Here is a 14,706-nt window from a genome sequence, read left to right as displayed (position 1 = left end):
TTTTTTGGAATGCAGCCATATGATCCTTTAAATTCACTTTACAAAAATGGCTACTTTTTTATTAGCTTGTAAGTATATCTTTAGTACCTTCTTTACTCTAATATTTATACAGTGTGTGTGTGTGTGTGTGTGTGTGTGTGTGTGTGTGTGTGTGTGTGTGTGTGTGTGTGTGTGTGTGTGTGTGTGTTATATACAGCTGTATTTAGATAGATAGATAGATAGATAGATAGATAGAGAGTTTTTTAAGTCTTGCTCTAATATAATAATTGCATGTCCTTAGTATGCTGAAGGAGGAGAAGAGAGGGAAGGCATGCCCAAAGGCAGGTAAAGGCTAGGACTGTGATAGTGAGGGTCGGAACTTTGAATGTTGGCAGTATGACTGGTATAGGGAGAGAGCAAGCTGATATGATGGACCGAAGGAAGGTTGGTATGTTGTGTGTGCAAGAGACCAGATGGAAGGGGAGCATGGCTAGGTGTATCGGAGGCGGTTTCAAATTGTTTTATCATGGTGTGGATGGGAGGAGAAATGGCGTAGGCATTATCCTGAAGGAACAGTATGCTAAGAGTGTTTTGGAGGCGAAAAGTGTGTCAGATAGAGTGTTGTTTACAAAGCTGGAAATTGATGGTGTAATGATGAATGTTGTTAGTGCATATGCTCCACAAGTTGGGTGTGCGATGGATGAGAAAGAAAAATTTTGGAGTGAGTTGGATGAAGTGGTGATGACTGTACCCAAGGGTGGGAGACTGGTGATTGGAGCAGATTTCAATGAGCATGTTGGTGAAGGGAACAGAGGGGATGAGGAAGTGATGGGTAGGTATGGTGTTAAGCAAAGGAATGCAGAAGGTCAGATGGTAGTGGATTTTGCGAAAAGGATGGACATGGTTGTGATGAATACGTATTTTAACAAGAGGGAGGAACACAGGGTGACATACAAGAGTGGAGGAAGATGCACACAGGTGGATTATATCTTATGTAGAAGGGCCAGTATGAAGGAGATTGGAGACTGTGAAGTGGTGGCAGGGGAAAGTGTAGTTAGGCAGCATAGGATGGTGGTTTGTAGGATGACATTTGTGATCAAGAAGAGGAGGATGAGTGTGTGTGCAGCACCAAGGATCAAATGGTGGAAATAGAAAAAGGGTAATTGTGAGGTGATGTTCAGGGAAGAGTTAAGGTAGGGTGGCAGTGAAGAGTTACAAAATAGCTGGGTAACTACAGCAGAACTAGTAAGAGAGATGGCTAGAAAGGTGCTTGGTGTGACATATGGAAAGAGGAAGGAGGACAAGGAGACCTGGTGGTGGAATGAAGAAGTACAGTAGTACAGGAGAGTATACAGAGAAATTGGTTGGCGAAGAAGAAGTGGGAATGTCAAGGAGATGAAGAAAGTAGACAAGAGTATAAGGAGATGAGGTACATGACAAAGCGGGAGGTGGCGAAGGCTAAGGATAAGGTGTATGAAGAGTTGTATAAAAGGTTGGACACTAAGGAGGGAGAAAAGGACCTGTACCAATTGGCTAGACAGAGGGACCGAGCTAGTAAAGATGTGCAGCAGGTAAGGGTGATAAAGGATAATAAGCAGGGGCGGCTCGTGGCATAGGGCTGCCGGACTGCAGCCCCCTCAAAAAGAAAAAAAGAAAGAAAAAGAAATGAAAAAATAAAAAAAATATTTTTTTAAAATTCGCGGACTTCGCGCATGCGCATAGACCGAGTCCCGGCTTATCGGTCTATGCGCATGCTCAGGGCAGCCCGGCCTTTACAGTGCACAGACCCGCCAGGATTATGGGACACGTCCGGACTGCAAGAGGAGCAGCAGGGACTCGGGACAGTGCCTCAGGGATCTCGTCGGCGTCGGGAAGGAGCATGTGGATCTCGCAGGTCTTCAGTATTGCGCGGGAAGGATGTATGGATTGTACGGACGTTAACTCTGGATGTATTCATTCAGGATTCAGGTAAGGTGCCTTTCAATTTACAATGTTTATTTTTCTTTGTGTATGGTGCTTGTGCTTTACTGGAGTTTGTGTATGGTGCTTGTGCTTTACTGGAGTTTGTGTATGGTGCTTGTGCTTTACTGGAGTTTGTGTATGGTGCTTGTGCTTTACTGGAGTTTGTGTATGGTGCTTGTGCTTTACTGGAGTGTGTGTGTGTGTGTGTGTGTGTGTGTGTAAATGCCCCAGGTGCTTATGGTGGTGTGGTAGGGAATGCCTCAGGCTTGAACCCTGTACCCTGTATGCAGGTGTTAAAGACTTGAGTTCCCTACCCACCACCATTTGTAAAAAAATTTCATATTTTTACCTCATATTTGATCTGATCTGTTCCTCATAATATCTGTGGTTTGTAAATGTTGTAATGCTTGATATTTGATGGTGTAGTAGTAGCATTGTTGCCTCACAGCTGCAGGTTCTTGGGTTTGATTCTTGGCTGGGGTTCCTTCTTTGTGGGGTCTGTATCTTCTCCCTGTGTTTGTGTGGGTTTGCTTTTGTGCCCTCCCATGTTACAAAGACATGTCTGCATTATTTCTTCCTGGGCCTCCGCTGAAAATTTGTTTATTTGTTCCAAGTCAGACTGTCCTGATTAAAAATGTTAAATAAAATTGATAGGCATTTGAATTTCAGACTTAAGGGTTTCTGAATGTTTAATTCCCTGCGTATTTGATGGTGCAGTGGTAGTATTGTTGCCTCACAGCTATAGGTTTTCTGGTTTGATTCTTGGTTGGGGTGGCTTCTGTGTGGAGTCTGCATCTCCTGCCTGTGTTTGTGTGGATTTGCTCTGGTGCCCTGCCATTTTACAAAGATGTGTCTGCAGTTTTAATCCCTCGTCTCTGCTGAAAATTGTTTTGTTCTGTCCAGTAAATTTGACAGGCATTTGAATTTCAGACTTCAGGTTTCTGAATGTTTAATTCCTTGCAGATTTGATGGTGCAGTGGTAGTATTGTTGCCTCACAGCTATAGGTTTTCTGGTTTGATTCTTGGTTGGGGTGGCTTCTGTGTGGAGTCTGCATCTCCTGCCTGTGTTTGTGTGGATTTGCTCTGGTGCCCTGCCATTTTACAAAGATGTGTCTGCAGTTTTAATCCCTCGTCTCTGCTGAAAATTGTTTTTGTTCTGTCCGCAGTAAATTTGACAGGCATTTGAATTTCAGACTTCAGGTTTCTGAATGTTTAATTCCTTGCAGATTTGATGGTGCAGTGGTAGTATTGTTGCCTCACAGCTATAGGTTTTCTGGTTTGATTCTTGGTTGGGGTGGCTTCTGTGTGGAGTCTGCATCTCCTGCCTGTGTTTGTGTGGATTTGCTCTGGTGCCCTGCCATTTTACAAAGATGTGTCTGCAGTTTTAATCCCTCGTCTCTGCTGAAAATTGTTTTGTTCTGTCCGCAGTAAATTTGACAGGCATTTGAATTTCAGACTTCAGGTTTCTGAATGTTTAATTCCTTGCAGATTTGATGGTGCAGTGGTAGTATTGTTGCCTCACAGCTATAGGTTTTCTGGTTTGATTCTTGGTTGGGGTGGCTTCTGTGTGGAGTCTGCATCTCCTGCCTGTGTTTGTGTGGATTTGCTCTGGTGCCCTGCCATTTTACAAAGATGTGTCTGCAGTTTTAATCCCTCGTCTCTGCTGAAAATTGTTTTGTTCTGTCCGCAGTAAATTTGACAGGCATTTGAATTTCAGACTTCAGGTTTCTGAATGTTTAATTCCTTGCAGATTTGATGGTGCAGTGGTAGTATTGTTGCCTCACAGCTATAGGTTTTCTGGTTTGATTCTTGGTTGGGGTGGCTTCTGTGTGGAGTCTGCATCTCCTGCCTGTGTTTGTGTGGATTTGCTCTGGTGCCCTGCCATTTTACAAAGATGTGTCTGCAGTTTTAATCCCTCGTCTCTGCTGAAAATTGTTTTGTTCTGTCCGCAGTAAATTTGACAGGCATTTGAATTTCAGACTTCAGGTTTCTGAATGTTTAATTCCTTGCAGATTTGATGGTGCAGTGGTAGTATTGTTGCCTCACAGCTATAGGTTTTCTGGTTTGATTCTTGGTTGGGGTGGCTTCTGTGTGGAGTCTGCATCTCCTGCCTGTGTTTGTGTGGATTTGCTCTGGTGCCCTGCCATTTTACAAAGATGTGTCTGCAGTTTTAATCCCTCGTCTCTGCTGAAAATTGTTTTTGTTCTGTCCGCAGTAAATTTGACAGGCATTTGAATTTCAGACTTCAGGTTTCTGAATGTTTAATTCCTTGCAGATTTGATGGTGCAGTGGTAGTATTGTTGCCTCACAGCTATAGGTTTTCTGGTTTGATTCTTGGTTGGGGTGGCTTCTGTGTGGAGTCTGCATCTCCTGCCTGTGTTTGTGTGGATTTGCTCTGGTGCCCTGCCATTTTACAAAGATGTGTCTGCAGTTTTAATCCCTCGTCTCTGCTGAAAATTGTTTTGTTCTGTCCGCAGTAAATTTGACAGGCATTTGAATTTCAGACTTCAGGTTTCTGAATGTTTAATTCCTTGCAGATTTGATGGTGCAGTGGTAGTATTGTTGCCTCACAGCTATAGGTTTTCTGGTTTGATTCTTGGTTGGGGTGGCTTCTGTGTGGAGTCTGCATCTCCTGCCTGTGTTTGTGTGGATTTGCTCTGGTGCCCTGCCATTTTACAAAGATGTGTCTGCAGTTTTAATCCCTCGTCTCTGCTGAAAATTGTTTTGTTCTGTCCGCAGTAAATTTGACAGGCATTTGAATTTCAGACTTCAGGTTTCTGAATGTTTAATTCCTTGCAGATTTGATGGTGCAGTGGTAGTATTGTTGCCTCACAGCTATAGGTTTTCTGGTTTGATTCTTGGTTGGGGTGGCTTCTGTGTGGAGTCTGCATCTCCTGCCTGTGTTTGTGTGGATTTGCTCTGGTGCCCTGCCATTTTACAAAGATGTGTCTGCAGTTTTAATCCCTCGTCTCTGCTGAAAATTGTTTTTGTTCTGTCCGCAGTAAATTTGACAGGCATTTGAATTTCAGACTTCAGGTTTCTGAATGTTTAATTCCTTGCAGATTTGATGGTGCAGTGGTAGTATTGTTGCCTCACAGCTATAGGTTTTCTGGTTTGATTCTTGGTTGGGGTGGCTTCTGTGTGGAGTCTGCATCTCCTCCATGTGTTTGTGTGGATTTGCTCTGGTGCCCTGCCATTTTACAAAGACGTGTCTGCAGTTTTAATCCCTGCTGAAAATTGGTTTTGTTCTGTCCGCAGTAAAATTGACAGGCATTTGAATTTCAGACTTCAGGTTTCTGAATGTTTAATTCCTTGCATAATTGATGGTGCGGTGGTAGTATTGTTGCCTCACAGCTATAGGTTTTCTGGTTTGATTCTTGGTTGGGGTGGCTTCTGTTTGGAGTCTGCATCTCCTGCCTGTGTTTGTGTGGATTTGCTCTGGTGCCCTGCCATTTTACAAAGATGTGTCTGCAGTTTTAATCCCTCGTCTCTGCTGAAAATTGTTTTGTTCTGTCCGCAGTAAAATTGACAGGCATTTGAATTTCAGACTTCAGGTTTCTGAATGTTTAATTCCTTGTATAATTGATGGTGCAGTGATAGTATTGTTACCTCACAACTATAGGTTTTCTGGTTTGATTCTTGGTTGGGGTGGCTTCTGTCTGCATCTCCTCCCTGTATTTGTGTGGATTTGCTCTGGTGCCCTGCCATTTTGCAAAGACGTGTCTGCAGTATTAATCCCTGCATCTCTGCTGAAAATTGTTTTTGTTCTGTCCGCAGTAAAATTGACAGGCATTTGAATTTCAGACTTCAGGTTTCTGAATGTTTGATTCCTTGCAGATTTGATGGTGCAGTGGTAGTATTGTTGCCTCACAGCTATAGGTTTTCTGGTTTGATTCTTGGTTGGGGTGGCTTCTGTGTGGAGTCTGCATCTCCTCCATGTGTTTGTGTGGATTTGCTCTGGTGCCCTGCCATTTTACAAAGACGTGTCTGCAGTTTTAATCCCTGCTGAAAATTGGTTTTGTTCTGTCCGCAGTAAAATTGACAGGCATTTGAATTTCAGACTTCAGGTTTCTGAATGTTTAATTCCTTGCATAATTGATGGTGCGGTGGTAGTATTGTTGCCTCACAGCTATAGGTTTTCTGGTTTGATTCTTGGTTGGGGTGGCTTCTGTTTGGAGTCTGCATCTCCTGCCTGTGTTTGTGTGGATTTGCTCTGATGCCCTGCCATTTTACAAAGACGTGTCTGCAGTATTAATCCCTGCGTCTCTGCTGAAAATTGATTTTGTTCTGTCCGCAGTAGAATTGACCGGCATTTGAATTTCAAACTTCATGTTCTTCAGAATACATAGTAGCACAACCTTTTTTTCTAGCAATTTTCTAAGTTTATAAGATGAATATTTTAAATTTGTCCCTATTTTTGGGACTGTATTCCCCCATTATTGGCTTCGTCCAGGTTTTTGTGCTAAGGTTGACAGCTATGGCAAGAACTGAATTCACTGAATATGGACTGTAGAATTGTGCATATTTACTGATAAAGGTGCACTGTAGAATTGTGCATATTTACTGATAATGGTGGACTGTAGAATTGTGCATATTTACTAATAATGGTGGACTGTGGAATTGTGCATATTTACTAATAATGGTGGACTGTAGAATTGTGTATATTTACTAATAATGGTGGACTGTAGAAGTCTGAGTAGACTTTTTTATGATAAATGTTCTCAACTGGGCAGTTTTGCCATTATGGGTGCATATGTTTTGTTTCATTGCTTACTGGAAAAATGTTCAAAACAAATTTAAAACACCCTCTAACAAGTGTACTGTATTGTACAAGGAATATAATTTTAGTACAATGAGGAAGGTGTATCAAAGAGCACATGTATGTTTCATATGCAAGGGGCCTATGATTCGAAAACAGCCCAAAATTAATCTTTATCTGCCACTGGCAAAATGTATTTTCTTTGAATGTGGGTTTCAATGAATGTGAGTTTCAAGGGCAGAGAAGTTTTAATGCTAAGTTTTCATTGTGAGACTGCATTGCTTTGTTTAACAGATTACTTAATGTTTGTGCTGTAAAATACAAAATAAAACTTTCAAATGAAGTCCAATCATTGAAGTAAAGCAGTATGCACATTAGTGTTTATGGTAAATGGAGTGAAATAGCCAAGTAATGGTTAATTGGAATGGCTGCAGAGGCTCCAGTTCAACCATTATTTTGTCAGGGGAAGGGCAGCAAACTCAGACAGGCCCAGCTGAACTATACCTCCCAACTGTCCAGATTTTCAAAGAATGAATAGATTTTTGCTTCTTATTTTTGGTTTGTTGTTCATAAAATTTGTAGTTTTAATTCCTAAATGATTTGCCAGAAGTCACTAAATAATAAGTTTCAGACTTCATAACCTTCATAAAAATGCATGTTAAAGTAAGAGCCGTTCTATCAACTGTCTCAATTTATACAAGAGCAATTTTTAGTACTGTTTATATGTGCCCCCAATATATTTGGCCTTGTTCAGATTTACTGCATTAACAGGTTGAGAGGTACATGCAAATAAATTGCTTTATAGAATTAGGCATAGCCAACCTCTCAACTGTCCCCAATTTTTGGCTCAAAATGTTGCTCTTCCCTTAATAATCCCTCCGCAAAATAGCAATTTTGGAAGAAAACATGGAGGGTTTACAACTAAGAAATAACTGTAATAATCAAAGTTATAGATTACTTGAAATGCATGTAGATTCTTTTATTTTGTCAGCTGCTCAAGGTAGCAGTACTAATATTAAAGTGTCCCTTCTTTGACAGGTAGAAGCTGTATTGTGTGTCTATTTTATATTTTTGCATCACATTTTGGTCCATTTTTCATAAAATTGTGTTTTTGGCAAATTAGTGACAAATCACTAAAGACTGAAGTTAGAAAATGACAGACATTTGAGTTTCAGATTTTATACCCTTCAGAAAATTCATACTAATGCAAGACCTATTCTATTATCTTTCTAAGTTTATTAGAGCAATATTTAAAAATTGTCCTTCTTGTTGTGCCTTTGTCCCACTTCTGTGTATGGCTTTGTCCAGATTTCTTGCTCTTGAAGTTGAGAGGTATGACAAATGTGTCAGGGCCATCACAGTCAGCCAGAGAGATTTCAAATTGTGACATGCTTGTTGCACCCCACTCCCCATGTAGTGACTCTGGATGTGTCCAAGCAAGGCAAGGAGTAGTTGTATCTACCTTGGATGGGGAGGACACACTGCATAAGTACTACAGTGGCTTTTCATCTGTCCTTGATTTTGCAGAATGGTCTGGTTTCTGTCATATTTTTGTACTGTTGATTTATGCTTATTACTCAAAGTGCCTGTTGCTCTGTGTTTAAGTAGCAATGCTTTAATGACCATAAGGTAAGCTTGTCTGACATCGTAAGATGCAAGTAAGCTTTAATAAGCATACTGTTAAAGAATTGCCAACATTGAAAGCCTTTCTGTTGTTGCCATGCAGAGAATACTTGACTAGATAATGTATAAGCCTTGGGTATTAAAGGACAGGATTCCATTATTTTAAAAGCTCATTACACTTGTTGGAGACTTCCAGTCATCTCTACAGGCTTTACCCGTAAACTAAACAGAATGCCAATCATGTGTGGTCCATAACCTGTACAGTAATCCTTTAAGCAATGTATCTTGAGCTTGTTTCTTGTTTGCTTTTCATTTTTACTTTTATCATGTTTTCCCCATGAAACGTTGTCAGGCAGCAGGTCTTTTTGGATAAGAAACACTTTTACAAGTGGGTGCATCACATAGATTCCTACTTTCAGCATGTTGCTTGGTACTTTAATAAAGCTGAATATATTATAATTAGAACTGCAGTGCAAGGAGAAGTAGTTTGAGTTGAGTGCTTCTGGTTTTTCTTATACTTGATTTTGACTGGCATTCCAGTAATGTATTTAAAAAGTAATTTATTTTTTCATGCCTCACAACCTTTTGTTTCCATCTAGATATTAAGTAAGCTGTCATGCAGCCAATGCATTGAAATATTTTTATTCTTCTACACTTATTTTTGTCTTGATTGGACTTTCATAATGATGGTTTGCCACCCAGGGCAGCGTATTTAATTAAAGTTAGTTTTTTTGTGGTTTTGTGCATAGCTCCTCCCCTTTATGGTTGACCACACCCCTTCCCTTTGACCCCGCCCATTCAGCGTCTCCTGCAGCCCCCCTGTGATTTGAAGTCACCAGCCGCCACTGATAATAAGGGAAGCGTACTCACAAGAGAGGAGAGTGTGTTGAGCAAATGGAAAGAGTACTTTGAGGGGGTGATGAATGAAGAGAATGAGAGGGAGTGAAGGTTGGATGATGTGCAGATAGTGAATCATGAAGTGCAGTGGATTAGCAAGGAGGAAGTAAGGATAGCAATGAAGAATTCGCTTATATGCCGCTTCGTCATTTTGCATTTTCAACATTTGAAGTTCGACCGAGACGCATTCGACAAAATGCATCTTCAGTCTTCTGATAGGAACCCATTTACTTGTATAGTGACCTTTCCTTGAAGATTTGTCATTACAATAAGTGTCATACACAGCTGCAGATTGTAATTTCTTGGAAAATTATCTTTGTTTCATCAGCCTTCCCCTAAGCTTTTGCAGACAGTTGTTAACAATACTGCATTACTTTGTTGTGACCCTTTTCTCTTACAAACCATCGATTACAGTTCTTGGTCCTGTATTGGTGGAATATCACCAACTTTCTTACCAGTCATTTGTTTACGATCATACAACAAGAACTTTGTCATAATGATCATTTATTACTCAAAAAATGCATTTAACACTGTGACTTATAAAAAACTAAACCAAATGAAACGGGCAACCACTTGAAGTTTAACATAAAGCCCATGCAGTTGAGCATTCCATGCAGTGTTATTGGCCATTTGCTATGAAAGCAAAATGACAAAACAGCATACCAGTGCCCACTGCTGGCTACTCCTCCAGACCATATGGCCTCTAGGTACCATTCAAGACCATATGCTCCTGTGGGCCTGATTGCCACTATGGCAGACACACACACACACACACACACACACACACACACACACACACACACACACACACATACCCACTTGCATTCCCCATGGATGGCATCAGTCAGAACCTAAGAGATGTAGCTCCATCAGGGCATATGGTCAAACTTAATACATACAATTCTGCCATCTGGCCTTCCCCAATCCCTAACTCTATCTCACTGTGTAAAGGGAGGGGAAGAAAGGGTTGAAAATTGCCTTATCTGGTGATAATATAAAAAGACTAACCTCTTGGTGTTCTTCCCTTAGATAAGCTGCCTGATAGTCCCATGTCCCATCTTACTTCACGTCTTCCCTGGCTAACTATATCACTTCCTTTATCAGTCTTTAAGGATACTTAGTCTTACCTTCATCCCTACACACACACACACACACACACACACACACACACACACACACACACACACACACACACACACACACACACACATTCCTCCTTCCATATAACTGATTGACCAATGCAGCATGTAGGAGAGAGGGCCCTGGCAGAGGTTTATGGAAAAACTACCTATAACATTCTTTACATATAGTATGACTACATTGTGTTGGCCAGTTTGTACTACCATCATCCAACCCATGCAGAAAGGCAACAGTACACATTGCATAACACTTCAGCTCATTAATGAAGCAACAGCATTGGATCAAATGTAGTCAAATACACATGAGGATTGAAAATGCATGTCCAAAATCCATGATACTGACTCAGAAATAAGCTTTAAAGTACATAAACTGGAGAGACCCAGTTATGTTACTAAACACAAGGTTGAGAGTGCTGTGTAGTTAAAATCAGTACTATGAAGAGAAGTAGCTGCATAAAGAAACATACAAGGATAAACAGCATTTTACATATAAAATATCCAAATATCGCACTGGGTAATGCTAGAATTTTTATCACTGTTTTTATCATGCACACTTTTGCTGATTAACAAAGATTTATAAATGATGTTCAGTTCAAACTAATATCACTTCTGAAAGCATTAAGCTAAAGTGAGAGCTTATTTTTAATCACAGAGAAGTGCAGTTTCTCCTTTCATTGTTCAAAATAAATGTCAGAAGTGGTGCATATTGTTTTATTAAAAGGGTTTCTATACACTGTCTTTTTTGTTTTTTAGGAAGAAAAGAAGGTTCCTCCTCCAATACCAAAGAAACCATCTCGATTGAGAACACATCCAACAAAAGAAAGGTCAATGGAGCAGGCAGAAAGGCAGAGACTTGAAGCAAGAAAAAGACTGTTATCAGCAAAGCGAGCAGCATCTTTCAGGCAAAGCTCAGCAACAGAAAGTGCTGATAGCATAGAAATCTACATCCCTGAGGCTCAAACCAGGCTGTGAATGCACTGGGCCATGTGCTCTCTTCATGTTTCCTCTTTCTCAAGAGAGGACAGCAGAGAGGCAGATAGAAACCGAAACAAAACATATTTTTACTGTGAATATCTTAGGTATTTTTATTTACTTTTCTACATCAAGAAGTAGGACGCGACTGCTACCTTCTGTAATATTTTGCTCACCTGTTTTCTTACAGGTAGCAATATGAACTCGAAGATCCTATATGGTTAGAAATTATTAGTTTGTGAATCTATTGTATTATTGTGATAGCAACATCCCTAATCTCCTATTGTCTATGTTTAAGGAAAAAGTACAGAAAAAAAGAAAGAACTGATAGACAGAGAATGATTCATATTTTCTCCAAGGAGCATAATTATTATTCCGGGCATCAAAAAGCAAGCACCGTGCCTCTGATTCGCTGCTAACTTTTAACACAGTGAACCGTTTTTGTCATGATTTAAATCCAGGGTGTCAAATTCAGAAGGGCTGACCTTTAAAACTGGTTCTGTCACCTCAGTTATCCTGCCATCATGCAGACTGCAGTCCAAGAGACCAGAACATCCAGTGTTACTAAAGAACAGAAAATAAATGTAGATCCTAAGTAGGTAGTACAGAAAGGCAGTGTCTCTGAGGAAGCAACCTGTAGTTGTCTGAAGGGGTAAAGGGGGACACAAATTTCTTATCATGCTATATAAAATTACTTTCTCATTGTTGTACTAGCTAAGATTGTAATACTTGAATGCAGATACTAATTTCGTGTCCATATTGTAGCTAGCACACATTAAAGTCTGAAGAAAGTGCAGCTTTTACATCTCTCCTGAAAAATGTAGTATTTGTATTGTATGCACTTGCCTCATAATAGCTGATACTGGTAGAATGATGAAATTATTTTTGTTTTAGTTCTTTCAAGAAACTGCATTCTGTGGAAATTACTTTTCCTAAATACAGGTCTTGTAAAGGGACTGAATACCAACCAGTTCACTGCTTATTTATAATATTAAACCACATGATGCTACAGTATTGGTAGTTTACACCAAGGTTCATGGACTTCTCCCAAAACACCCCCGTCTTTTTTTAATCTTGGTAGATAGAGTACATTTAGGATTGCTGATTTTTATTATTACTTCCAATGTATGCTGCATAACAAAATATACATTTGCTGTGACCTCTACAACATTAAAAGTAAGCAGGCTCAGTATAGCAGTAGGCTATAAAGAATGCAGAAATAAACAAACCAAAAAAGTATCACATGATAAGCTGTGTGTATTTTTTGGCATTAAAGTTTAGGCAAAGTAGCCTGTGTATTTACTTGATATTAAAAGGAGCTACTCGCTCCTTACATGACCATTCTTTATTTGTCAGCTAGCATTACTAAATTTTAAAGCCAATTCAAAGGTGAGAGGCTCCAGGAGTCTGGGTTACAACCTTTCTTCTTCTTCTTCTTTTGGCTTTTTCCCAGTTAGGGGTCGCCACAGCAGATCACCTTGTCCGCTCATGATCTAAATGCCAAAATACTGGTGACTTATATGACCCAGTGCTAGTAATAAGAATAAACTTCTTCTGACACAGAGGAAGAAGGCAATTTGCCACAAGTATGTCAAAAAGTACATAGAGTTTGATTTAATTTGCTCCTGCGGAATGAACTAATTTCTTCATGCACTGGATGAGATACATTCTCATTACAGAAATACAGAGCTGCTTTTTAACATCCATGATACTAGCGTGTAGGAAACCCCAACTTCACAGCCTCATTGGTGATGTTAAGTAGAAGCCTGTCATGCTGAAATATCTAAATTCACTTCAACAGCTTCCAAAACAAAATCCTGTTTACTTGAGCATTTTTATGTCTTGATCTGTTTCCCACTTTAGCTTAGCTGCCAGTCTGAGTCAGATTGTAAATTGCATCATACATTTATGTGTACATCATTTTGTCTGTCTGTATTGCCACTAAGGAGGACCATGGCATTTACAGGTATTTGGATTCTCTTTTGTCTCCCTATTAGTCTCTAATAAAAGCTGAGAGGAAGAGTAACATACATTAATGCACATGGCATGCACCAGTAGTAGGTATTTCCACAAACACACTATCCTAACTAAGCAGTGTAAGTAGCATACTCACCTCTGGTGCAGAAGGCTGTGGGTTCTATTCTCACACCAAGTATATTGATTGCTGACACTACAGCACATCCTAAGAGGGGTGCTGCACTCCTGAGTGTGCTGTCCTTCGGATGACATGTTAAACCAAGTCCCCATCTGCTTGTGTTGCTGGTAGCTCAGGTGGACTGGCACCTATTGAAAAGTGTAGGTGAAGTTTCCCAATGCCTTGGCCAAATTTCCCCTAGTAATATAAACACCACCTCTGGTCTCCCCTGCGTAGAGGCTACTAGCCTAGTGGGACTAACCCTGTCAACCAATGATAAAAAAATAAATAAAATAATTCATAATAAAGAAAAAAAAATGCACTTCTCTTACTGTTGCCAAACCTGCCATTTGTGTGTGTAATTTTGACAAAGGCCCAAAGTGATGGAACTTGGAAGAGCAGTCTTACGTCGATGTCTTTGTGGAGATATTAACCAGCCAATGTAATGGCCAAGCTGAGAGAGAGAAAATAGTGTGTCTGAAACATGAGTGCACTGCTACTTGTTTCAGAAGAGCCAGTATATCCATGGGTTTCCATTTTATTATTCTAATCTTGTTTTTTCATGCCTTATTGTGTGTTCTCCATTAACACATAGCAGTAGTATTTGCTACACTATTATCTCAGCAGTAGCACAAATGAACTTACGTATAATTTGCACTAAATTACACATACTTGTTCTTCTCACATATGTCCCAATATTCTGTCGTGTTTTGAAAACACTGCATATTCTTCTATCATATATCAGCCTGTTATTGACAGGTGATGTACATGCTGACCAGCAGTAAACAACTGGACCAGTTTAAATCTATTCAGCTACCAAACTGATACATTAAGTTTGTCAGTCTTGCGCTACAACACAACAAATGCACTTAGTTTAGCACCTAGCTGTAGCAACCCAGATTTAAAAGCTGCAAAGAAAGCATATGAATATTTACCTTCTTTGTAAAAGTAATTTAACTTGGTCTTCCCATCCTTTCTTCTAATAAAAGCTCTAACCTCTGGTCATCATTGTGATTCTTATTCACCTTAAGTACATACTTACAGCTGCCAATACCAGTGTATTAAAATGCTAAGTGATTCATTTCCCATATGGCAGCTTTGCTTACTGAGATGCATGTGCTTTCTTAGCTCTGTGATTTTTTTCTTTTTAGTTTTTTTTTTTTTGTTGTTGTTAACAAGGTAAACACTACTCAAAAGGTAACACCACACAAACTCATGACAAGGTAAACAGTTGGCAGGTA

At 39.9% G+C, this 14,706-nt stretch overlaps 1 protein-coding gene across 1 annotated transcript in view; it reads left to right on the top strand.

The window, feature by feature from the left end:
* The window catches only part of DLGAP3 (DLG associated protein 3), a 2,055,905-nt gene extending 2,042,391 nt beyond the window's left edge, over positions 1-13,514 (top strand). Inside the window, exon 10 of the mRNA XM_044059263.1 lies at positions 11,113-13,514. Within this exon, the coding sequence (XP_043915198.1) occupies positions 11,113-11,331 (219 nt within the window). The 3' untranslated portion in view covers positions 11,332-13,514. The remainder of the gene's footprint in view (positions 1-11,112) is intronic.
* Positions 13,515-14,706: the final 1,192 nt, after the last annotated feature.

The sequence above is a fragment of the Protopterus annectens genome, chromosome 1.part2 (assembly GCF_019279795.1).
Source record: "Protopterus annectens isolate FY-2018-M chromosome 1.part2, PAN1.0, whole genome shotgun sequence".
Classification (NCBI taxonomy): domain Eukaryota; kingdom Metazoa; phylum Chordata; order Ceratodontiformes; family Protopteridae; genus Protopterus; species Protopterus annectens.
This window is presented reverse-complemented; position numbering and strand designations above follow the sequence as displayed.